At 43.7% G+C, this 24,067-nt stretch overlaps 1 protein-coding gene across 8 annotated transcripts in view; it reads right to left on the reverse strand.

Annotated features, from left to right (window-relative positions):
- DCAF4 (DDB1 and CUL4 associated factor 4) overlaps window positions 1-24,067 on the reverse strand; it is a 39,356-nt gene that overhangs the window by 11,457 nt on the left and 3,832 nt on the right. For 2 of the 8 annotated variants that reach the window (XR_014242370.1, XM_082384338.1), the window contains exons 2-11: window positions 16,591-16,687; window positions 14,364-14,464; window positions 13,808-13,965; window positions 13,042-13,124; window positions 11,763-11,865; window positions 9,764-9,907; window positions 8,824-8,887; window positions 4,564-4,680; window positions 3,381-3,479; window positions 3,161-3,258 (exon numbers count right to left, since the gene is read on the reverse strand). Coding sequence is in view for 7 of the 8 variants with exons in the window: in XM_082384338.1 (XP_082240464.1) it covers window positions 3,161-3,258; window positions 3,381-3,479; window positions 4,564-4,680; window positions 8,824-8,887; window positions 9,764-9,907; window positions 11,763-11,865; window positions 13,042-13,124; window positions 13,808-13,965; window positions 14,364-14,464; window positions 16,591-16,679 (1,056 nt within the window). In the remaining variant the exon portion in view is untranslated. Of the gene's footprint in view, window positions 1-3,160; window positions 3,259-3,380; window positions 3,480-4,563; window positions 4,681-8,823; window positions 8,888-9,763; window positions 9,908-11,762; window positions 11,866-13,041; window positions 13,125-13,807; window positions 13,966-14,363; window positions 14,465-16,211; window positions 16,267-16,590; window positions 16,688-24,067 lie in introns of all 8 variants that reach the window. The other 6 variants (XM_082384344.1, XM_082384341.1, XM_082384340.1 and 3 more) reach the window with 6 other exon arrangements.

Raw genomic sequence — 24,067 nt, forward strand, 5'->3', positions numbered from 1 at the left:
AAATTGATAAGCCATTAGCCAGACTCATCAAGAAAAAGAGGGAGAGGACTCAAATCAATAAAATCAGAAATGAAAAAGGAGAAGTTACAACAGATACCACAGAAATACAAAGCATCCTAAGAGACTACTACAAGCAACTTTATGCCAACAAAATGGACAACCTGGAAGAAATGGACAAATTCTTAGAAAGGTATAACCTTCCAAGACTGAACCAGGAAGAAACAGAAAATATGAACAGACCAATCACAAGGAATGAAATTGAAACTGTGATTAAAAATCTTCCAACAAACAAAAGTCCAGGACCAGATGGCTTCACAGGTGAATGCTATCAAACATTTAGAGAAGAGCTAACACGCATCCTTCTCAAACTCTTCCAAAAAATTGCAGAGGAAGGAACACTCCCAAACTCATTCTATGAGGCCACCATCACCCTGATACCAAAACCAGACAAAGACACTACAAAAAAAGAAAATTACAGACCAATATCACTGATGAATATAGATGCAAAAATCCTCAACAAAATACTAGCAAACAGAATCCAACAACACATTAAAAGGATCATACACCATGATCAAGTGGGATTTATCCCAGGGATGCAAGGATTCTTCAATATACGCAAATCAATCAATGTGATACACCATATTAACAAATTGAAGAATAAAAACCATATGATCATCTCAATAAATGCAGAAAAAGCTTTTGATAAAATTCAACACCCATTTATGATAAAAACTCTCCAGAAAGTGGGCATAGAGGGAACCTACCTCAACATAATAAAGGCCATATATGACAAATCCACAGCAAACATCATTCTCAACAGTGAAAAACTGAAAGCATTTCCTCTAAGATCAGGAACGAGACAAGGATGTCCACTCTCACCACTATTATTCAACATAGTTCTGGAAGTCCTAACCACGGCAATCAGAGAAGAAAAAGAAGTAAAAGGAATACAAATTGGAAAAGAAGAAGTAAAACTGTCACTGTCTGCAGATGACATGAGATACATAGAGAATCCTAAAACTGCCACCAGAAAACTGCTAGAGCTAATTAATGAATATGGTAAAGTTGCAGGATACAAAATTAATGCACAGAAATCTCTTGCATTCCTATACACTAATGATGAAAAATCTGAAAGAGAAATTATGGAAACACTCCCATTTACCATTGCAACAAGAAGAATAAAATACCTAGGAATAAACCTACCTAGGGAGACAAAAGACCTGTATGCAGAAAACTATAAGACACTGATGAAAGAAATTAAAGATGATACCAACAGATGGAGAGATATACCACGTTCTTGGATTGGAAGAATCAACATTGTGAAAATGACTATACTACCCAAAGCAATCTACAGATTCAATGCAATCCCTATCAAATTACCAATGGCATTTTTTATGGAAATAGAACAAATCATCTTAAAATTTGTATGGAGACACAAAAGACTCCGAATAGCCAAAGCAGTCCTGAGGGAAAAAAACGGAGCTGGAGGAATCAGACTCCCTGACTTCAGACTATACTACAAAGCTACAGTAATCAAGACAATATGGTACTGGCACAAAAACAGAAACATAGATCAATGGAACAAGATAGAAAGCCCAGAGATAAACCCACGCACCTATGGTCAACTAATCTATGACAAAGGAGGCAAAGATATACAATGGAGAAAAGACAGTCTCTTCAATAAGTGGTGCTGGGAAAACTGGACAGCTAAATGTAAAAGAATGAAATTAGAATACTCCCTAACACCATACACAAAAATAAACTCAAAATGGATTAGAGACCTAAATGTAAGACTGGACACTATAAAACTCTTAGAGGAAAACATAGGAAGAACACTCTTTGACATAAATCACAGCAAGATCTTTTTTGATCCACCTCCTAGAGTAATGGAAATAAAAACAAAAATAAACAAATGGGACCTAATGAAACTTAAAAGCTTTTGCACAGCAAAGGAAACCATAAACAAGACGAAAAGACAACCCTCAGAATGGGAGAAAATATTTGCAAACGAATCAACGGACAAAGGATTAATCTCCAAAATATATAAACAGCTCATTCAGCTCAATATTAAAGAAACAAACACCCCAATCCAAAAATGGGCAGAAGACCTAAATAGACATTTCTCCAAAGAAGACTTACAGACGGCCACGAAGCACATGAAAAGATGCTCAACATCACTAATGATTAGAGAAATGCAAATCAAAACTACAATGAGGTATCACCTCACACCAGTTAGAATGGGCATCATCAGAAAATCTACAAACAACAAATGCTGGAGAGGGTGCGGAGAAAAGGGAACCCTCTTGCACTGTTGGTGGGAATGTAAATTGATACAGCCACTATGGAGAACAATATGGAGGTTCCTTAAAAAACTAAAAATAGAATTACTATATGACCCAGCAATCCCACTACTGGGCATACACCCAGAGAAAACCATAATTCAAAGAGACACATGCACCCCAATGTTCATTGCAGCACTATTTACAATAGCCAGGTCATGGAAGCAACCTAAATGCCTATCGACAGATGAATGGATAAAGAAGTTGTGGTACATATATACAATGGAATATTACTCAGCCATAAAAAGGAACGAAATTGAGTCATTTGTTGAGATGTGGATGGATCTAGAGAGTGTCATACAGACTGAAGTAAGTCAGAAAGAGAAAAACAAATATCGTGTATTTACGCATGTATGTGGAACCTAGAAAAATGGTACAGATGAACCAGTTTGCAGGGCAGAAGTTGAGACACAGATGTAGAGAACAAACGTATGGACACCAAGGGGGAAAACTGTGGTGGGGTGGGGATGGTGGTGTGCTGAATTGGGTGATTGGGATTGACATGTATACAGTGATGTGTATAAAATTGATGACTGATTAAAAAAAAAAAAATTTATGGTCCTGCTGGCTAATCCAAGTACTCAAGAATTGCTAACAATTCATAAGTTGTTTAAAGGCAGCTGAGCCACGCCTTTCCGGATCAGCCAAATTTCATTCAGCGCTGACTTATTCACCAAGTAACCTGTTAATCACTGCTGGTGCCCTCTTTCTCCCTGTAAGAGGGAGGAGGACTAGATTCCACACAGGGGAATCCCATTCCAATCCAGCAAAATGTCCACTCTTGGGAAACTTTGTATCAAGCCCTTCCCAATCCAACCAACCGTAATAGCAAACTGCTGGGCCAAGACGTCACTGCTGGTCCCAAATGACTGCCGGTGTCCCGTCACCACGCTGGTCACCAGGACTCGCCGAGACAAGCCTGACAGAGACGGAGATGGGCAGACAGTGTCACTCGAGGTCTGGGGAGTGGGACTGTGGACAGAGGTTTAGGGTCTGTGAAATCCTTTACCCTGGGCACCTGGGGAGGCAGCTGTAGCTCACCTGTACTAAAGCAGTTATTTGCCTGGATGTTCAGGGACCACGCACAGGACCAGGCCCCAGGGATCCGGAAACTGCAGAGCATGCCAGGCCGGTCTCCTGCTGAGAGGACAGCAGTAGTGTTAGAAAGACTAACAGCCATCAGGGAGGCAGTATGGTGTCACATAGGAGGGTTTCAATTCCAGCTGTGTGATCTCAAACGTTTTTCAAAAATAATTTCTTTAAATTGATAAAACATACATTAAGGGTACAAATCATAGTATACACTTTAATGTATACTATGTAAAGTATAGCTATGTAACCACTACCCAGGTTAAGAAATAGAACATTCTAGTACCCTGGTACCCTTCCTGTCCCCTCCCAATTACTATCCTCCTCACTCCTCCCTAAAGGGAACCACTATCTTGACTTCTAACACCATCTCTTGGTTTTGTATGGGAAATTCCGAACCTCTGTTTGCCTCAGTCTCCTCATCTGTAAAATGGTGATAATATATACTCCCACCTCATAAGCTTGCTGTATGATGAAATGCCAGGCACCAGGGTAAGTGCGTGTTAAATCATTTAATCCTCCATGTAACCTGAGGGGGCAGGTATTTACTTTAGAGAACTTAAGCGATCTGTTCAAACTGGTAAGGGGCACAGCTGGGATTCATGTCAGGTCTGCCTGAAGCCTGCACTCTTAGAGGCCTGATCCTTGTCTAATTGACCCTAATTCTCTGAAAGACTGAAAACTTAATATCCAGAATGCTGCCAGGCAGTTGGACTGCCTTCAGCCAGACAGAATGTAAGTATCCCTGACAGAACCTGCTATACAGTGGGAGCTTAACAGATGCTCTCTGGGCTATCTGTATAGGCAGCCCCAATAAATATTTTCATTTCTTGTACGGGTTACACACACTTCTAACTGTTCCGGCTGCTGAAATGACCCAAAAGGAGGGGATAAGTGAAGATGCACATGCTTCTAGTACAAATCCTGGGTCAGGTTTAAGAAATCCTCCCAGGTGCTCTGCAGACTGTCCCCACCCTGCGAGCTCCAACTTGGGCTCACCAGCCCGTGGTTCCCACCCCTCCTGTCCAAGCCACCACCACGGAGCTTATGCTGCTGTTGGCTACAGCTCCTGGGAGGCAGAGGACAAAGATGTCCCTTAGCACCTCCTTATCCAAAGGAAAAGGACCCCTTGTACCTGGATGACTACTGACAAACAATGACGCTGGGAGCAGGGTGGCACAGCCTGGAGTCTCTGCAATTCCCATGAGGCACAGCCTGGAAAAGCCGTTAAGGACAGCCAAGTACAAGTCTCCTCTGGGAGGAGAATGGGCATCAGTACCCTTCAAAAAAGGTACAATAATACCCATCATCCACATTTAACATGTTTACATTTTCCATATTTAGTTTCAGATTTTTTAAAAGGAAGAAAATGTCACAGATATAGTTAAAGGCCCCCTTTTAACTTTCCTCCACCCAGAGAGAATCGCTATTCTAAAACCGGTCTGAGTTCTAGGCCTTAGTATTTCCACTACACAACATTTGTCCATGAACAATATAAAGAACACATTTATGTGTTTGATTTTAAAACGCATGTAAATGGCATCACACAGAATCTTCTACAACAGCTCAATCTGCATTGTCTCCTAGATGCAACTGTATTCATGTTTGTAACTCCAGTTCATCTGTTTTCACCGCAGAGCATTCCTTTGTATGAACAGACCACAATTTATTTATCCAGTCTCCTGCTGATGGGCACTGAGATGGTTTTCGCTTTTTTTTTCCCCCTCTGCTGCTGAAATGAGCCTCTCTTCCTGTCCTCCTGTCTCCCACTCCCATGTATGGGAGGCTTCTCTAAGACAGTTTCTTACATCTGTGGTTAAGAATTTCATTTTTCACCACAGTGTGCTATATACACACAAACATTTGAAACAAAAGTTTCATAAAATATTTACCCTTACTAAATATGAAACTGATATTTTCTAACCTATTTCATTAAAAAAAAATAAAAAAGCTGCTCAATAAGTTGATATCCTGGGCCACAGTTTATAGGATAGGTCATGACTCACAATTTGAAAACACTGCTATACCTAGAGTGGAACTGGGGGGTTGTAAAGTACACACATTTCCAACTTGAAGTGGCTGTATCGTTTACTTATACCAGCATTTCCCCCCATTCTCCACCTAGGCCAAAACTTGGCACTATCAGACCTTAAAAATCGTGTTTATCTGAATGGACATAAAATATCTCCTTTTAATTTGCATTTCTCTGAACTACATCTGATTATAGTTATTTGGGTTTCCCTTACTGTGAACTACCTCTTTATATCCTTTGCCTGCTTTTCTATTGGACTGTCTTCTGATTGATTTGGTTCCTTTCCCTTTCCCTTCAGAGCTTCAAGAGGAGCCTATGTTTATCCCCACTTCCTCGCCTTTCTTTTACTCTTCAACCCACTGAAATCCAGGTCAGACCCTCACCTTTCCAGTGAAATGTTCTCCCCAAGATCTCCAGTGAGCTCCTAATACTAAATCTGATGAAGGATTTCCAGTCCTACCCTGGACCATGCAGCACAATTTCTACCTAGACACTCCTTCTTGGCCTCCACAACCACTCTCCTGGCGTTCCATCCTTGGACCTTCTCCTATCACCAAGATTCCCTGGCCTAGGTCCTAAGCCTCTTAAACTCGTGTCTCTCCTCCACTCCTGCTCATCAGTTCACATCCTTTCCACCATGGTCTTTAGTCTTGCAACAGCCTCCCATCCGAGGTCTCACCCTCACCAGCCTACCACCCTCACTGCTATATGAGAAATGAATCCATGACTACAGTCCTCCAGGGGCATCCCACAGCCCCAAGGATTTGGTTTTGCAAGGTGCTACCTAGCCAGAGATGTCACCGATACCAAACCACTTACTGCTGCCAAATGTGCCAAGCTCTCTTCTCACTCTTCTAATGGGAGCTCCGTGCCCTCCTTCCCATGTGGGAACCACCTCCAGGAAGGCCACCCCAATCCCTGCACCCTACAATTCCCCATTGACATCACTGCAAAGACTGACCACCTGCTGAGGTGCCCAGCTCCAGCACCTTGCACAGGGATTCTAGATGCCCAATAGATGCTGGTGGAATGAACACACGCACCTCACTGAAAAAGGTACATCTTTGCCAAGCAATCAGGCAACGATCTTGACCATCTGAATGTGTGATGTGTGGGTATCGTGTTGCTTTGGGTGGTAAGCCCCATGTTAAATATCTCTAGTATAGGGGCTGCTGAAACCATAAATGAGAACACTGTATCTGGGCAGCTCAATTCCTTCTGAGATAAATCTCTTTTCCGTCTACGTTTGTAGGGCAAGGATGTGGGGAGAAAGTCCTTACCCATGTGCACTTACCCATGTTACTATGGCTGAAACCCAGGTTACACTCAATCTTTGTATGGCACTTACAGAGCCAGTATCATAGAGCTAATCCTTTAAAAGGCCACAGGTCAATGAAGAACCTGGTAAGTGTAGAAAAAGTTCAGTCTAACCTCCCACCACTCTTTGGGGAAAAGTCCAGAGTGCAGGTCTGAACCACGTGTCATTTTTGTAAAGGGAGAAAGTTTAAGACCTTCAGCAGAAGCATCAGGTGCACAAAAGCCTGAAGATTACCTGAAATGACCACCAGAGGGCAAGCCGCTGATCAAACCACAATAGACCACACTCGTTTCTTTTACTGTGCTTTCCTTTGCTGCCCTTCGCAGTGTTTTTTTTTTTTTTTTTCCTTCAAATTGAAGATTTGTGGCAACCTGGTGTTGAACAAGTCCACTGGTGCTATTTTCCCAGTGGCATTTGCTCATTTTGTGTCTTTGTGTCACATTTTGGTAATTCTCACAATATTTCAAACTTTTTCATTACTATTTTGTTAATGGTGATCTGTGATCAGTGATCTTTGATGTTACTATTGCAAAAAGATTATGACTTGTTGACGGCTCAGATGATTAGCATTTTTTAGCAACAAAATATTTTTAAGTTAAGGTATGTACATTGTTTTTCAAACATAATGCTACTGCACACTTAACAGACTACAGTATAGTGTAAACATAACTTTTATATCTATATCTGTATCTGTCTATCTCTGAGGTATGCCTATATATGGATTTTTATCCTCACAAAGCATGGATAAACGCCATACTGTCTGAAGATAAGAAATGAGGGCGAGGTTCTTGTTTTCTCTCTTTTAAGGCTTGATCTCTTCTGCCCTCTGGTAAGATCAAGACAGTAACAGGTGGTCCTGTCACCCCACAAACCCCACCAAATGAAAGCCACATAAAACTTTCAATTTACAGAACACGCACAGTTTTGTGTTTGTCTTACATAAAAGTTATAATCAGATCTCTAACGTGCTTTAGGCTTTAAAACCCTTTGAGGGACTTCCCTGGTGGTCCAGTGGTTAAGACTCTGTGCTCTCAATGCAGGGGACCTGGGTTCGATCCCTGGTCAGGGAACTAGATCCCGCATGCGGCAACTAAGAGCCCACATGCCGCAACTTAAAAAAAAAAAGATCCCACGTGCCGCAACCAAGACCCAGTGCAGCCAAATAAATAAATAAAATAACAAACTAACAAAAACCACCCCCCAAAACAAAAAAAACCCCAAACCAACAGATTCCAATTCAGGCATCATTTGTTGAGGACCCATGACATGGCCAAGCACTGTGCTAAGTGTATTCACAGACGTTAACTAGTTAACCTTATGACAACTCTGAAGCTGGCGTTAGGTATGACAAGTGGTCACATAGTTTCATTTATGTGAGCGAACTCATTTATTATGGAAATGAACCACAACAAGACTCATTAACATGGGGCTTTGGCTTTGGGTCAAACAATATCACTCCATGAAGGACACGATGGACAGCTGTCCTCTGCATCATCAAGAGACCCCAGGGATCCCAGCTACCCTGACACTGTACTGTGTGCTCCTACAAAGCCCAGATGGCTCTCTGGGAAGGGAAGGAAGAGACTAGAATGAAGAGTGCTCTAAAGAAGGCCATCTCTGGGCAGGGAACCTAGGCCCAGAGCCCACAGCCCCAGTCCGATGTCAAAGGAACACCCTTCTCTGGTGTGTGCCCTCAGCCTCCCTGCCTTGGGAGGCTCCTCCTCCTCTGCCTCAGGAGGATTTGGGGTTCCTTTTCAAGGCTTTACTGTTCCTTTCTGCTTTGTTCCTCCGCTAAAGCACCAACTCTCAAGTTCCAGAATAGTGTCTGGCACCTGGTAACATTGACATCATTCCAGGACCTCAGCTACTTCTCTGTGCTCCATGGGAATCCTTGTTTTCTAGCGGGTGCACAGCTTTTTCCTACAAGGTGAGACATTCGTGCAGAATGGCCTAGACCTCTGGACACTAAAACACCATCTCACAAACCCCACAGATGCCCCGGTCTACATCAGGACATGGCCGGCCCACCAAACCTCTTCCTTCACCTGCCAAAAGATACAGAATGTGGGAATCCAGGTGATTCAGCGAGGCCCAGCTCACAGCGTTCACCTGGTGAGGAAACACACAGCAAGATGGAAAGATTGGTTTGATGCCAACTTATGGAGAGAAACAGACAAATACTTTCTTATAGAACAGACATGTGACTGACTGCTTTCTTCAGGTCTCACTCCTTGAACAGGGGCTGGAACAAGCATTCTGAGAACAAGGAAGCTCCCTGCCCCACCATGCAGAACCTTGAGGGGAAATGGAAGAAGTAACCCTCAGGCCTCAGTCCTTCATCATCAGCATGGGCCATCTGGTATACCCTCTGGTATAGGCCAGGGATGAATTCTCTGCAATGGACCTCACTTCACCCAGAAACCATTTTTAACCTGTGTCCATCTTGTGGCTCATGTCTCAACAGAACAGAAAATCACAGCTTCTTACATATGCAGCCATCACCCACTGCAATGTTAAAAGTTGCCCCCTAGACAGCAAGCTCCTTACATTTACATAAATTTCAGTGCTGGCTATGATTGACTGGAAGATTGACACAATATTCTGACACATTGGGAGGACCCTCCCTCCACCCAGCCCTCTGTGGCCCACCTCCCAGGAACTCTGTGCTTTAGCATGGGCTCCTTTGGATCAACTTAACCCTCCTGGAGGGAAGTCCCTGCAACAGTTTAATTAAAGCAGCACTGCTTCAAGTCCTCCCCCATGTAAATTCATTTCTCTTCCAAGACGAGAAACTAATGAGGCCCTTTTCTTCCCCTATGAGTTCTCAGGATCTAAAACTCCATTTTTTCCCTTGAGAAAATGAGGTAACCGAACCCTGCCTTCTTCACAAAGCTCTCTTCTCTACTCTGAATTTGGCCAATTACCGCAGTGCCCTGGATCCAATGGCAGAGCAGGCTGCCATGGCTAAAGGGAAGGGCAGCGTACCTTCCGGTTGGTGAAGTAGAGGTTTTCATGCATGTGCACCCTGAGCGTGGGGGTCTTCAGGCCGTGCAGGTTGATGATGCCATACTTGGAGCCCCCGACTTTGACATCGTTCACGGTGAAGAGCCGGTCACTGTTGGTATCTGCCTGGAGAAGGGAGGCGGACTGTGGGTGGCCTCCCAGGCTGAGCCACGCGGTCTGCCGAAAGACCGTCTACCCAGCCCCCACGCTCTGTGTGTTTTCACCAGGTGACGGTTCTCACCCATGAGGAAGTGCGGAATGACCTGACTTGCCCCTACTTGGTGTAGCCTTCACTGGGCAAAGCTGACAGGCATCTGGTCTCACAGTTCAGGAGCAAAAAAGGCAGTGAGGGGGCATGGCCAGTCTGCACAGTGACCCCTCTCAGAACTGGGTTTGGGAGAGTCCTAACGTCCACCCAGAGGAGTTTAGATGAGCCACACGGTAACAGAGCATGTGGCCATCATGAAAGCCACACAGCAATGTGGAAAATGCTAATTATTACTGCCAACGGATAAAAGAAGAAAGCAAAATTGTATTCCTATTACATAGGCATTGTGATTATCACCAAGTAAAAAGAAAGGCATCGCATGGGGAAAAAAAAATTACAATAGAAAAGATGGTCCTGGGATGTGGGTTATTTTTAAGATTTTCTTTTTTCATTTAAAAAATGTGGTTAATAATTATTTCAAAGCAAAACCTTTATATGTTTATGTGTTTTTAAAATATATTTATAAATATACACAAATACACATGGGTTTGGTGCTGGTGAAAACACACTCACTTTGCAAGTTTACTCGGCAAGAATAGTTATATTCCTGAAGAATCATTACCAGTGACTAGAGTCAGATCTGAAAACTCTGATCCCTGGGTGACAAACTGCCCTTCCCACCCCTCTGGGTCACACCAGCCATCCAGTCATCGTAACTCTGGATCATGGGGAGGGTCTTCCAAACACCAGCACACAAAGCACGGAGACCAGGTGCTCAGGCCATGCTACGCAGCAGGTGCACAGCGATCTCCACTGTCCCCACCCGCTTTACTGAAGAACCCCAGGGAAGGGGCTCCTGAGGGGAACCCACCACAAGAAAGTATTCTACTTGATTCAGGTCAAACTGTACCCCAAACACAGGAGAAAACATGAGTCCTGGCCCCCGACACTCCTTACGTGAAGGGCTCTGTCGTAGAGGTCCTGGGGCAGGACCCCAAGGGTAAATTCTGTAGCCTCAGCCTCCAGTCCTGTCAGTAGACCTGTCAGTAGACCACCAGGCTGAGGCTCTCTATTTCGTGTCCTTCTCTCACTCTCCTTGGCTGTCCCTCAGCCTCCTGGAAGGCCTCCAGGAGTTGCCAGTCCAGCTGAGAGGTCTGGCTACTTCTGTTTGCAGTGGACCCTCTGATCCTCTGCCAACATTTCTCTGCCCCCTGGCTTTCAGTCCGGGTCTAACCAGAAGCAGAGAGATCATTTTCTGCTCCCTGCAGATGATGCAATGGAGGTGTGCTGGATGTGCAGGCCCAGAGACATGGCCTGCAGGCCCCTGTTACTGAGGTCAGGGACAGAAAGCAAGAAACTAATACGCTGTTGCTACTGAAGGACACTGGTGCTTCAGGTTTGGCCACCAAATCCTGTCCAGTATGGAAAGGATCAGAAGCCCCTGGTCCGCCGTGTAACTTTTCAACTGTGTACACAACACACCCATGGGAAAGTTACTTTGTGATGGTTCTCTGTCAGCGTGTGTGGACCCCGGCTCTAATGTCAAATGACAGAGCTGTAGTGGGGGTGACAATGGTCACAGCACAGCTTGTCTTGCCAGCTTGGCATCTGCCAATGGGTAGCTGGTAGGTGCTTGTTAAAACCATAAAACCTGCTTTCATGGCTAGTGGCTTCTACACAGCCAGGCTTGATGAAAACAAACTCAAAGCCACGAATTGTCCAGGGGATGGCAACTATATCTCTGGAACCCACAGATGGCTCCCTCCCACTCACCAGTATCAGGTTAAATCGGTCACTTGCCAAAGCGGAGGGATCCGAGCTCTGAATTTGGACCTTTTTCCTCTGCATGCAGCTCACTCGCAGCTCATGGGCTAAACTGCAGAGGAGAAAGGGGTGGGCAGGGGAGGTATGGACGTCATACCTAGATATCCATGAAGATGCAGGGGTTCTGCTCTGTCCCACACCCTGAAGACTACCTTCTCTCGTCAGCTCTCTCTCCTCATTAAATCTCAGCAATGGAGATGAGCAAGGCCCCAAAGAATCTCAATTTTAGAACTCTTAGGAAAACTAAAGCAAAGAAATGGGTGGCTCATTCACAGTGCCAAAGAAAGTCAAAACTAGAAGGACTTGTTTTGGATCATCTAGCGCAACTCGTTCTCTTGAGATAAAGAGAATGGGCCTGAGAAATGAAACAACCTGCTGAAGGGCACACAGTTCATGAAGAGCCAGGCATTCAGCTGCCCATCCGATTACCCCTTTTCCTCTCCACCAAAGACCGAGCATGTTTTAGGGTGAAGAACAGATCTTTCTAACTAGACCTTTAACTCTTTTCCCTCTCAGAAGGAGAGAAACAGAGGACAAGCACACCCTTACCTGCCCTGGCTGACACTGCCTGCAGGGCTGGCCTTCCCTGAAGGGGTCTCCCTGGGTGAGCCACCCACACTCATGTTGTTTCTTCACTGGCCCAGGTAGAGCAGGAGGCAGGAGAATGCCAGGGTTAGGAGCCCAGGCCGGGGAGTCAGACAGATCCCCCCGCTTGCTAGCTTTACCTTGAGCAAATCATTCCACTCTGAGTCTCAGTCTCTTCTTCTGGAACCTGGGGAAAGTGTCAACCTATCTCATAGGGCTTTAGTTAGAACTGTATCAGACATCACCAGTATTTAAAGTTTAGTACACATCCATTTAATGGTCCCTTTTTGATGACAATTCATTAGAAGGAGAAAAAGAGGCAGAAGGCTGACGGGAGGAAGTTAAAGGACCTTCTACTTAACTAGAAATGATTTACAAGTAACAAAGAGGAGCCATCTTGAGAAATTTCTGTCCAGTTTCTCTGCCTAGATCCCCTCTCCTCTCTCCCTGGCTCTAAAGGAAGGATGATTCTCTCAGGGCTGATTTCAGCAGCAGAAGCAGGCTGTTGAGCTGAAGCTCCTCAACTGTGAACACTCCTCACGGAGTAGCTACATGCTCTATCCTGACAATTCTTGGATCATGGAAATAAGAAATAGGAAAAGAACATTCATGAGGAAAACATAACAAAGAGGTATTATCTTACCGGCAGTAACTGGTGACGTTGAGAAAACCCAGCTTGCTTTTTTGTAGTAAGGAAGATGCATTAAATCCCAACCTGGCTATTTTCTAAATTAAAGAGAGAAAGATTCAGTGAAGTTTTATGTTATTGTATAATGAATTTTGTTTTTAGGATTCTAGTCTCCTCTCCTCGGAAAGAGGAAAAGCCTATCACAACGAAGTATGTGTGAGCTGGGAAGTCTGCTCAGCACCTCTCCAAGTCCCCCATCAGTTTATACCTGAGGGGATGAGGCCACTGAGCTAGTGAGTGCAGGAATGGCGCTGGACACTCAGGTCTGCAACACGCTTTCCATTCGACCTACGGTTACTGTGGGGCCCAGACTTTTCATTCCATTGTCCCCATGATCACGGAAATGTCCTGGCATCTCATCTCCAGAAGGGGTACCAGAAACCCTCGTATCCAAACCACACACTCTGGTTTTCTATTTAAAATACACAGTTACAGAGGCTGTATTGGGCTGCTACCCAAGAGACTCCTGGGGAAGGACAGAATGTAAGAATTCCTGATGAAACCCAGCAAATAAGAAAAGGGGGGTGGTGGTGGGAGGAGATTTCTTGCCTGTTCTTATTCTCTTCATCAGGTTCCTGTCAGGGAAAATTCGACGCCACCCTCCTAAAGTGCGCTATGCTGAGGGTTATAGGGGCGTTTAATTGGCACCTCCTTGCGGCAGTGGGTGGATGCTGGCGGGAGTGGAGGGGACGGGGCAGCTCCCGGGGGCTGTGGAGCCTACCTTTCCCTGCTTGTCCTCTTCCTCTAGCAGCTGCAGCCTTTTGCTCTCCATTTCCTTCTGCCGGATGCTCTCCTTCGTGAGGGGGTTGCAGTTGTTATGTCCAGGGAGCAAGCGGAAGTAGCGTTTCTTTTCAGGGTCAAAGTAATAACCTGGTAGATCTTTAGTCAAAAGAAATAAAATCCAACTTAAAACACCGTGAACCGAGCCACCCAGTGAGGAGCCCAGGGGCCTGTCTACCACCCCTCACAGCTGCCGGCCTTTCCTGCGGGGCAGGAGGTGGGCTAGCACTGCCAGTCACCATCCCGGGCCCAGTTCAGTCCTGTGGGGGGCTGTTTGCCTCAGGATCACGGTTCTTGTTTCAATTTGCTCCCAGAATTTCCTCCAAGCCAGGAATGGGCTGATCACACACATGGAGTGTACCCACACACAAGTGAAGACACACAGGACTGAGGAGAAGGGCAGCCAGAACAGACATAACTAGATGACGAGGCACAACTAGGTTTCATCTTTCCCCACAGGCAGGGCCGGAGGAACCCTGTCCAGCAGGCTGCCTTACCTGGCACGGAAGAACTGCCAGCTGTGCTGGAGGAGGTCGACGGGGCCTCGTCATTGCTGTGGCTGGAACCCTGTGGGCTTTGCTGTGCCCCTGTATTATTCCTGTTGACACACAGTCAAGGTTAACTTGCAGCCAATCAGTCCCAGTCATTCTTTGACTCTGGGGTCCTGCAGTTCCATAGCCTTCACCCCAACCCTCGATTACTTGAGGAGCACTGACCCCTTTTTCCTGGAAGCAGTTTACCTACTGCAAATACACCAAAGTTAGGGCATGGTTTTTGGTTTCTCATCCTTAAGAGGATGCAGGTCACAGTAGTTCCTCTTTTGAGCATTTTGTGAGGTCTTTTGGAATTTTCCAGATGAAAATGAGAACAGAAATCTTGGCCAATAAGAATTTTACCAGCTGGGCTCATTTGTCAGCTCAACAGCAGTTACAAGGCCAGGTGAATTTCATTTTTTATTGGATTCAGCAGTACAAAAGTTTAAATTTTACTTGGCTACTCAACCCTGCAGATGGAGAAACTGGGGTTCAGGGTACAGAGGTGATTTGCTCAGCAATACCCGGATAGAGCCATGGTTTAAATACTCATTTTGCAAAGCTACAAGAGGCTTCTGTGGCAATTATAGGCTGAAGGATATAATGAAAGAACAAAAGACCTAATTTTAGAATTCTGGTAAAATCCACTTTAAAATCAAGAACTTCCCCTGCCCCCTATAACACCAAAAGGAATACAAACTGCAAAACTAGGTTAAAGGAACCAAAGAACCCTCTCTTTTGTCTATAAATACTAACTATGCACAGTTTCAGAGAAAATTATTTATTCTCCCTTTTTACGGCCCAGAGCTTCCTGAGGAAGCTCACCTGTGATCAGCAGCAAGAGGAGGATGGATTAAGTGTTATAACAAATGTCTGCATCTCTAGCCCAAGGACTGCTGCCCCATTCTTTCCACAGGGAGCCCGAAGGTGGCTGTCCAGCCGGCTTCCACGTGACTCTGCCAAGCTGAATCAAGACTCTCTCCCTGCACAGATCAGTTTGCTGCACGACGCGCTCTTGAGGGAAGGCCTGGGGCCCAAAGAGTATCCATGGTTCTCCTCATAAAACATACAAACATTGGGTCCTGATCTTTCTACAGTATGGGTCATGTTGGGGACTTTGGCTCAGAGTCCCTATTATTCTGCACCAAATGAGGTCCACCATATACACAGGGCCTACTCAGAGACAGGCAGCTTGATGGGGCTTTACATACATTATTACGAGCCTCACAAGAGAAGTATGGTACAAGAAGAGTGACTCAGGTGATTAAATAGCTTGACCAATTTCACACAGGAAAAAGCAGAACGTCAAACCCAGACCTCCTAATTCCAAAGCCCTTGTTTCTTCCACAACATTCTGATGCTTTTTTTTTTTTTTCTATTTGAGTTAATCTGTTCTAGAGAAGCATACTGGCATTCGACATCTTCTGACCCTATAGCTAGAAATCTGTCCATTTTAAAAGGAGATCTGGAGTGTGAAAGAGTTTTGAAATTGGCATACGGGTCTCCTTTGGTGAGGAGAGGGCTGTGCAAAGACTTCCTATGGCCAGAAGTCACGTCAGCAGCCCTGAACTGTGAAGAGGTATCCTCTCCTGGGGTGGGGTGGGGTGAATCAAGTTTTGAGATTAGACTGTATTTCATTTATGCAGAAAAATAAGTAGAGTGTGGAAAATATTTATTATGGGGATTTCACCTAAGTATACACTGTTCTATTTTTCAAGCTGGGTGGTAGGTACCTAATATTCACTGTATTATTCTTTATACCTTTTTGTGTTTATTAAATACTATATCATATTATATATTATATAGCCTTACCTAGGATTTAGGCTGAATTAATGAAATTAGGTTTCCAGAAAGCTATTTTCATAGGCTGAAAAAAAAGAAGAAAAAAGACTAAAAAATGGAGAAAGAGCTCCCCGGTTGTATCAGATAATGTTTACTTCTAAGCCTGTGGCTAAGGCTCCAGCCAGAAGTCACAGTCACACTGAAAAGAAAGACAAGTGTGGCCACCTCCTCACTACTCAAAGTGTGGCAGGCGGGCTGGCCCCCAGCAGACACCCCCTTGGGAGCATGTGAGAAGCACAGACTCTAGTCAGCCCGACCTCAGAGCCTGCATTTTGCTGAGACCCCCAGGGAGTCATGTGCGTGTGAAGGTGCTGTCAACGCTAGGCAGACACTGGGCAACAGCACTTGCCTCTCATTAGAACCATGCTGTCTGAACCAAGGGTTGTGTCGGTGGCTCCTTCTCCCATGTCTTCTACTCTGCCCCCTGCTTTTATGCATTTCAGCTGCTAAAAGAGAAAAAGAAAGAAAATTACATACAAATGCATGTGTGCACACCTTTCTCTTCTGTTTGCTTGTTGATAGTTCCTTCATGCTCAGAACTAGGCAAAAGGATGGCCCAACCTGGGTTATCATTAAAGCCGCCACTAAGCCTTACCTGCAGGACTGCCACCAGGTGGACACACAAATAAAACCCAACGCGTCTGTAGTCATCTCTCTGGCTGCAGTCCTCTTACCTCACAGCTGATACCTGGCCCGACAACCTGCCAACCTCCATTCCCCAGGTCACTGTGTGACGTGTTGACAGACTCTCACAATTACTTTCCGACAACAGTTTGAGCCTGGCATGAGAACCCTCCTAAGCTAGTCTTCTTTTCGTTACCAGATTAACTCCAGAGCATAAAATAATTTTTCTTTCGATCCACACACATCCCTATTCATAGAGAATAGTTAATCGTGAACACTATCTCTTCCTCGGTTTCAGTATCAAGCAGGAAAAATTGTGAACAAATTAAATGGGGCCAGTGGCATGTGACTTCTCAATGTGCTTTAGAGAGTGTTTTAGTTTCCTGAAGTACACTAGCTGTTAAAGGGAAGGATGTGCACATGTATTTGTTGAAATAAGGAATGATGTCTTAAAGACACTGATGTTGCCATAACTATTTTGAGTGGCTTTTTCAAGTCTTATCTTGTATGGCCTGAATTTATCACTTAATCATCAAATCATCACAAGTTTTAACATTGGGAATCACATTAGGAATTCTTAAAGAGACTGAACTGTAGTACACAGGCCAGCTGCTGCGAGTTTCATGCTTTCCCAACACCTGGTGATCCTTTCCCCACTCAGTGGAGACACTTTGACATCTTACAGAATACACTTTAAAAGTATATTCAAATGCTGTTAACAAAATTAGAAAAAAATTTCTAGGGCTGAATGCAACCAAAGAATAGATTAGAAAATCTATTTGCTTTTATTTTCCAACTTCTACTTTTGAGTAGGAAGTGCCTGTTATCATCAAACAGAGCACCAGAAGTCTGGACCTACATTCCAGAATTCAGTATTTACCCAACGACTTCTGTGTCAACCTATGATTGTGAGTTGGGGCTATTCGATACAAAGGAAGAGAAATTTAGTGAGTATAGTACTTAACCAAACATTTCGTGAATTCTGTAATGAAGTCCTTGATTTGCCTGCTTCAGAGTCAGTGGGAAGCAGACTCCACAACCTGGATTAGTTTAACCACTCTCTAGTCCTGTGCCAGAATGAATAAGCACTACAAAAGCTCATCAATATAGCCATGCCGACTTGGAGTCATCATAAATGTCTCACTTTCATCCTCTGCTGGGACATTATAAATTGACCTAGTTTTATTTATTCCTAATCTGATTCACTCCCGACAATCCAGGGTGTTATCACTCTCCTAAAATCCCTTCCCACTTCCTCTTAGTCACACTTAGTAGACAGCATAGCTCCCTACCTCACCCAGAAGAGAGATGTTACCAGTACGAACACCCCCAACTTCTTTTTCATCCCCTCCACAAATGCCTGCCTTTACTAATTCTTATCATCTTCCTTTTTGTCTTGGAGAAACAGGTGTCCCTGTGCCTTTTCCAGGCAAACCCATCCCTCCTGGCTGTTGATCTCATTTCCTTCTCAAACTCGGCAGACATCTGTGTTCATATATGTTTAATCAATCTCCCCCTCTCCTTATCTCAGCTTATAAACACGCTCAGGTTTTTCATTTGTATGTGCTCCAGTTCCAATCCAAAAGGAACAGAAATGTTCTGGAAGCATGGTCTATATGTACACATGCCACTTCTTTATTTTCCAATCATTCTTCAACTCACTGCAGTCAGGCCTCCTCCATCCTCACCGTTCTGCTAAAATGCTCTTGCTGAGGTTAATGATCACCTACTTGCCAAAGTTAGTGGTCTCTTTTTAGCCCTTATTCCTACAACACATGACACCACAAAGCTTCACTCTTCCCTAGGTTTCTGGAATATCTTTCTCTTGGTTCTCCTCGTACTTGTCAAGTTCATCCTTCTCTAGTTTCTCTTGGGTCACCCACTCTGTGTTTACCAACATTCGGTCCTAGATCCTGTTCATTTTATACTTAATACAATCTCACCTGCAAACACTGTTTCATCTCTAACCTAACATCAAGTTCTTATAAAAGGCTACCTCCTGTCTACTTTCACAGACCATGTTCCAAAGCGAGTTCATGATCTCTCTCTAGTTCCTAGTCTGCTCTTTCACCTATCTGTATTTCCTTTCTCTGAAATTCTACTACTGCCCCACCCCCATCCAAAAATATAATAATTTTATTCATTTTCCTCAGCAACCATTTTAATGGCTCCTGAATACCACATGCATAGGTTTCCCTTTGGATCAATTATCTTAAGCCTCAGACAAAGAATAAAGTTGTATTTATTAATTAGTTACATTACAGGCTAAAGGCACTGTGCACAGGAAGGGAAATACGTATGGACGGTGATAAGAAAACTGGTAAGAAAAATAAGCCATATTGACATAAGATTATCATTATTACCAACCAACTCTACAAAAAAATATGAAAACTTATTTAGATTGCACATTCCGTACATGATTTCAGTTTGCTTTAGTTTTGAAATGATGCATGAATAGTGGAAAAGCATAGGTAATGGCGAGTCAAAGGTGTCAGATCACCCATCAGGAGGCAGGGTCATTGGCCCACTTGCACCACTGTCCTCGGTAGAGCACTGCACAATCAGAAGGACATGGTAAATAACGAAATAAATGTTGAGTGCTGGTTTTGGCCAAAGACAATATTTCTATTTATTTATTTATTTTTGGCTGTGTTGGGTCTTCGTTTTCTTTTTTTTTAAAAAAGTATTTGTTTATTTATTTATTTATGGCTGTGTTGGGTCTTCGTTTCTGTGCGAGGGCTTTCTCTAGTTGCAGCAAGTGGGGGCCACTCTTCATCGCGGTGCGCGGGCCTCTCACTGTCGCGGCCTCTCTTGTTGCAGAGCACAGGCTCCAGACGCGCAGGCTCAGCAATTGTGGCTCACGGGCCCAGCCGTTCAGTGGCACGTGGGATCTTCCCAGACCAGGGCTCGAACCCATGTCCCCTGCATTGGCAGGCAGATTCTCAACCACTGCGCCACCAGGAAAGCCCCAAGACAATATTTCTAAACCACCACCTCACACAAGCACAGGTGCAGGCACTGCAGTGGGAGAGAAGGGAGTGATGGCTCTGAATGGAAGAGCCAGAGGGGAGAGTGAGTTTGAACCCAGTCCATCAGGCAAGGTTGGCAGAGTGAGGGGCCTGCATGCAGTTTGGTATGGCCAGAGCCTAAAGTACAGGGGCTGGGAGATTAGGCTAGAGAGGCAGGCAGGGTCAGATGCTGAGGTCTCTGGGTGCTCGGTAAGTTCGCTGAGTAACATGAATAGACCTGCATTTTAGAAAGGCAGCGGTGGAGGGAATAAGTTGGAAGTTAAGGACTGCTGTAGCAACTCAGGTTACATGAACCCACAAACACGGAAGTGATACCTGGGATAGAGAACCCTGAATTTAGGAAGATTTAGGAGGTGAATTTCATGGGAGAGGTGGAGAGAGAGCAGCTGAAACCTGATCAATGAATAACTGGTAGTGTTCTGACCTGAGAGACAAGGAGGAGGAGCAGTTTGGGGAACGAAGACAGTTAAGTCTGATTTTGAACAAACCAATCTCAAGATGTTTGTAAACAGGGGTCTGGGAATTCAGAGGGAAAATGAAGCTAAAGATATAGATTTGAAAGTCACCAGCACATGGTAACAGAGTGAGACAAATGTGGCTCCAAAGCCAAATATATATATATATATATAGCAAGGATTAAAATTCAAAATTAGAGACAATTTTATTGGACAGTAATATGAAGTCAGCACAATCAGTTTTTAGATTGGTATTTCTCAACCAAGGGCAATTTCACCCACCAGGGGACATTTAGCAATGTCCAGGGACATTTTTGTTTGTCACAACTTGGGGGCAGGGAGGGGTGGGCTGCTATGGCATTTAGTGGGTAGAAGCCAGGGATGCAGCTAACCAGCCTACAATACAGGACAGCCCCTTACAACAAATTATCCAGCCCCAAATAGTGCTGAGGTTAAGAAACCCTGCTCTAGATAGGAAGCACTCAATCATAATTTTCTGGGTGAAATGTTGAATCCCAGCTCCTCTGGAGCCACTCTGCCAGGCACAGACATTAAATAAGATGTGTTGTGGAAGGCTGAGCTTGGCTTTGCCTTTACACAAGCTTTCAAGTACTTGAAGGATAAAGAATAATAATTTCTAAGAGACCATTATTCTAGAAAGACAACGTTAATCTCAAACAAATAAACAAACATGATTTGACTTTTTGGAAAATGATTGAGCAATACTTATCAAGTAATTTAAATGTACATGCCTTCTTCTGGGAATAGATCTGAAGAAAATAATCCAAAAGGTTGTAAGAATTATAGGCAAGATATTTACTACAATTTTCCAACTCACTTTCTAAAGCTAGTAGTCCTCTGTTGCCAAAACCAGACAGAGGTATCACAAGACAAGAAAACTATAGATCAACCTACCTTATGGACACAGCCACAGATCCTCAACCAAATCCTAGCAAACCAAATCTAGATGCATATAAAATGGATAATACACCATGACCAAGTAGGATTTACCCCAAGTTCAACATACAAAAACCAATCAACGCCATACACCATATTAACAGAATAAATGAGGGGAAAAACCTCCACGTGATTTTCTCAAGAGATGCAGAAAAAACACCAGACAAAACCCAATACCCTGTCATGACAAAAACTAGGCACAGAAGTAACTTCCACAACTTGATAAAGGGCATCTACCCCACAGCTAACATCATAATAGTGAAAGACTGGAAGCTTTTCTCCTAAGGTTAGGAACAAGACAAGGATGTCTGTTCTTACCATTTCTATTCAACATTGTATTGGAAGTTCTAGCCAGGGGCAATTAGGCAAGAAAAAGAAATAAAAGGCATGCAAACAGGAAACGAAGAAGTAAAACTATTTCTATTGGCAGATGACATGTTATACATACAGAAAATCCTAAAGAATCCACACACACACACAAAAACTACTGGAGCTAATAAATGATTTAAGCAAGGTTGCAGGATACAAGATTAATATATAAAAATCAGGGCTTCCCTGGTGGCGCAGTGGTTAAGAACCCGCCTAACAATGCAGGGGACACAGGTTCGGGCCCTGATCTGGGAAGATCCCACATGCTGTGCAGCAACTAAGTCCAGGTGCCACAACTACTGAGCCTGCGCTCTAGAGTCCACGAGCCACAACTACTGAGCCCGCGTGGCACAGCTACTGAAGCCCGTGAGCCTAGAGCCTGTGCTCCACAACGAGAAGCCACCGCAATGAGAAGCCCACGCACTGCAATTAAGAGTAGCCCACGTTCGCCACAACTAGAGAAATCCCGCGCACAGCAACGAAGACCCAACGAAGCCAAAGATAAATAAAATAAATAAATAAATGTATAAAAAAATCAACTGTACTTCTATACACTAGCAATGAATAATCTAAAAATGAAATTAATACAAAACCATACAATAGCATTACATTACATTAGCATCAAAAAGAATAAAGTATTTAGGAATAAACTTAACAAATAAGTGCATAACTCGTACACTTAAAGTATAAGACATTGTTGAAAGAAATTAAAGAGGAGCTACATAAATGGGAAGACATCCATGTCATGGATTGGAAGACTTCACATGGTCTACAAATTGATGTACAGATTTAACACAACCACTGTCAAAATTCCAACTGCCATCTTTGGAGAAATCGACAAGCTGATCCTGAAATTCACATGGAAATGCAAGGGACACAGAAGAGTGAAAACAATCTTGAAAAAAGAGCAAAGTTGGAGGACTCACACTTTCCAATTTCAATGCTACAGTAATCAAGACACTGGTACTGGCACAAGGATAGCAACATAGATCAATGGAGTAGAACTGAGAGTCCAGAAATAAACCCATATACCTATGCCAATTGATTTTTGACCAAGACCATTCAGTGGGGGAAAGAATAATCTTTTCAACTGCTCGGACACCTGGACACTCACCTGCAAAAGAATGAATCCGATTCCTACTTCACATCATATATAAAAATTAACTCATGGATCCAAACTCTAAAACTGTAAGACTTTTAGAAGAAAACAAAGGTATAAATCATCATGAACTTTCAATAAGCAATGGTTTCTTAAATATGACACCCAAAGCACAAGAAAAAATAGATTAAGTAGACTTCATCAAAAGTAAAAACTTTTGTGCAAACACACTATCAAGAAAGTGAAAAGGGGGCTTCCCTGGTGGCGCAGTGGTTAAGAATCCGCCTGCCAAACGCAGGGGACACGGGTTTGAGCCCTGGTCCGGGAAGATCCCACATGCCATGGAGCAACTAAGCGAACAAGGCACAACTACTGAGCCCGCGCACCTAGAGCCCGTGCTCTGCAACAAGAGAAGCCACAGCAATAAGAAGCCTGTGCGCTGCAACGAAGAGTAGGCCCCACTCGCCACAACTAGAGAAAAGCCCGCACGCAGCCACAAAGACCCAATGCAGCCAAAAATAAAATAAATTAAAAAAAGAAACACCACCATTCACTTCAAAAAAAAAAAAGAAAGTGAAAGGACAACCCACAGAATGGGAAAAAATATTTTTAAATCGTATATTTGATAAGGACCTAGTATCCAGAATATATAAACTCAACAAGAAAAAAATAACTCAAAAAGTAAGGAAAAAAATCTGAAGACGTTTCTTCAAAGATACACAAATGGCTACTTAGAACACGAAAAGATGCTCATCATTAGTCAATAGGTAGATGAAAATAAAAACCACAATAAGATACCACTTTACACCTACCAGGATTGTTATAATAAAAAAACAAACAAACCCAAATAACAAGTATTGGTGAGAATGTGGAGAAACTGGAACCCTCACACACTGCCGGTGGGAACGTAAATGCTGCAGTCATTTTGGAAAACAGTTTGGCAGTTCCTCAAAAGGTTCGACATAGAGTTACCATATGACCTAGCAAAATCCAGCAGAAATGAAAAGATATGGCCATATAAAAATCTGGACAGTAATGTTCATAGCAGCATTATTCATAATTGCCCCAAAGTGTAAACAATCTAAGTTTCCATCAACTGATGACTCAATAAACAAAATATAGCACATTCATACAACAGAATGTTATTCAGCCATAAAAAGAATGTAGTACTGAGGCATGCTACAATGTGGATGAACCTTGAAAACACTATGCTAAGTGAAAGAAGTGGGACACAAAAGGCCACACACTGTATTATTTATTTGATGTATATGAAATCTCCAGAATAGGCAAATC

This window comes from Balaenoptera borealis (assembly GCF_965194805.1).
Source record: "Balaenoptera borealis genome assembly, chromosome: 3".
NCBI classification, from domain to species: domain Eukaryota; kingdom Metazoa; phylum Chordata; class Mammalia; order Artiodactyla; family Balaenopteridae; genus Balaenoptera; species Balaenoptera borealis.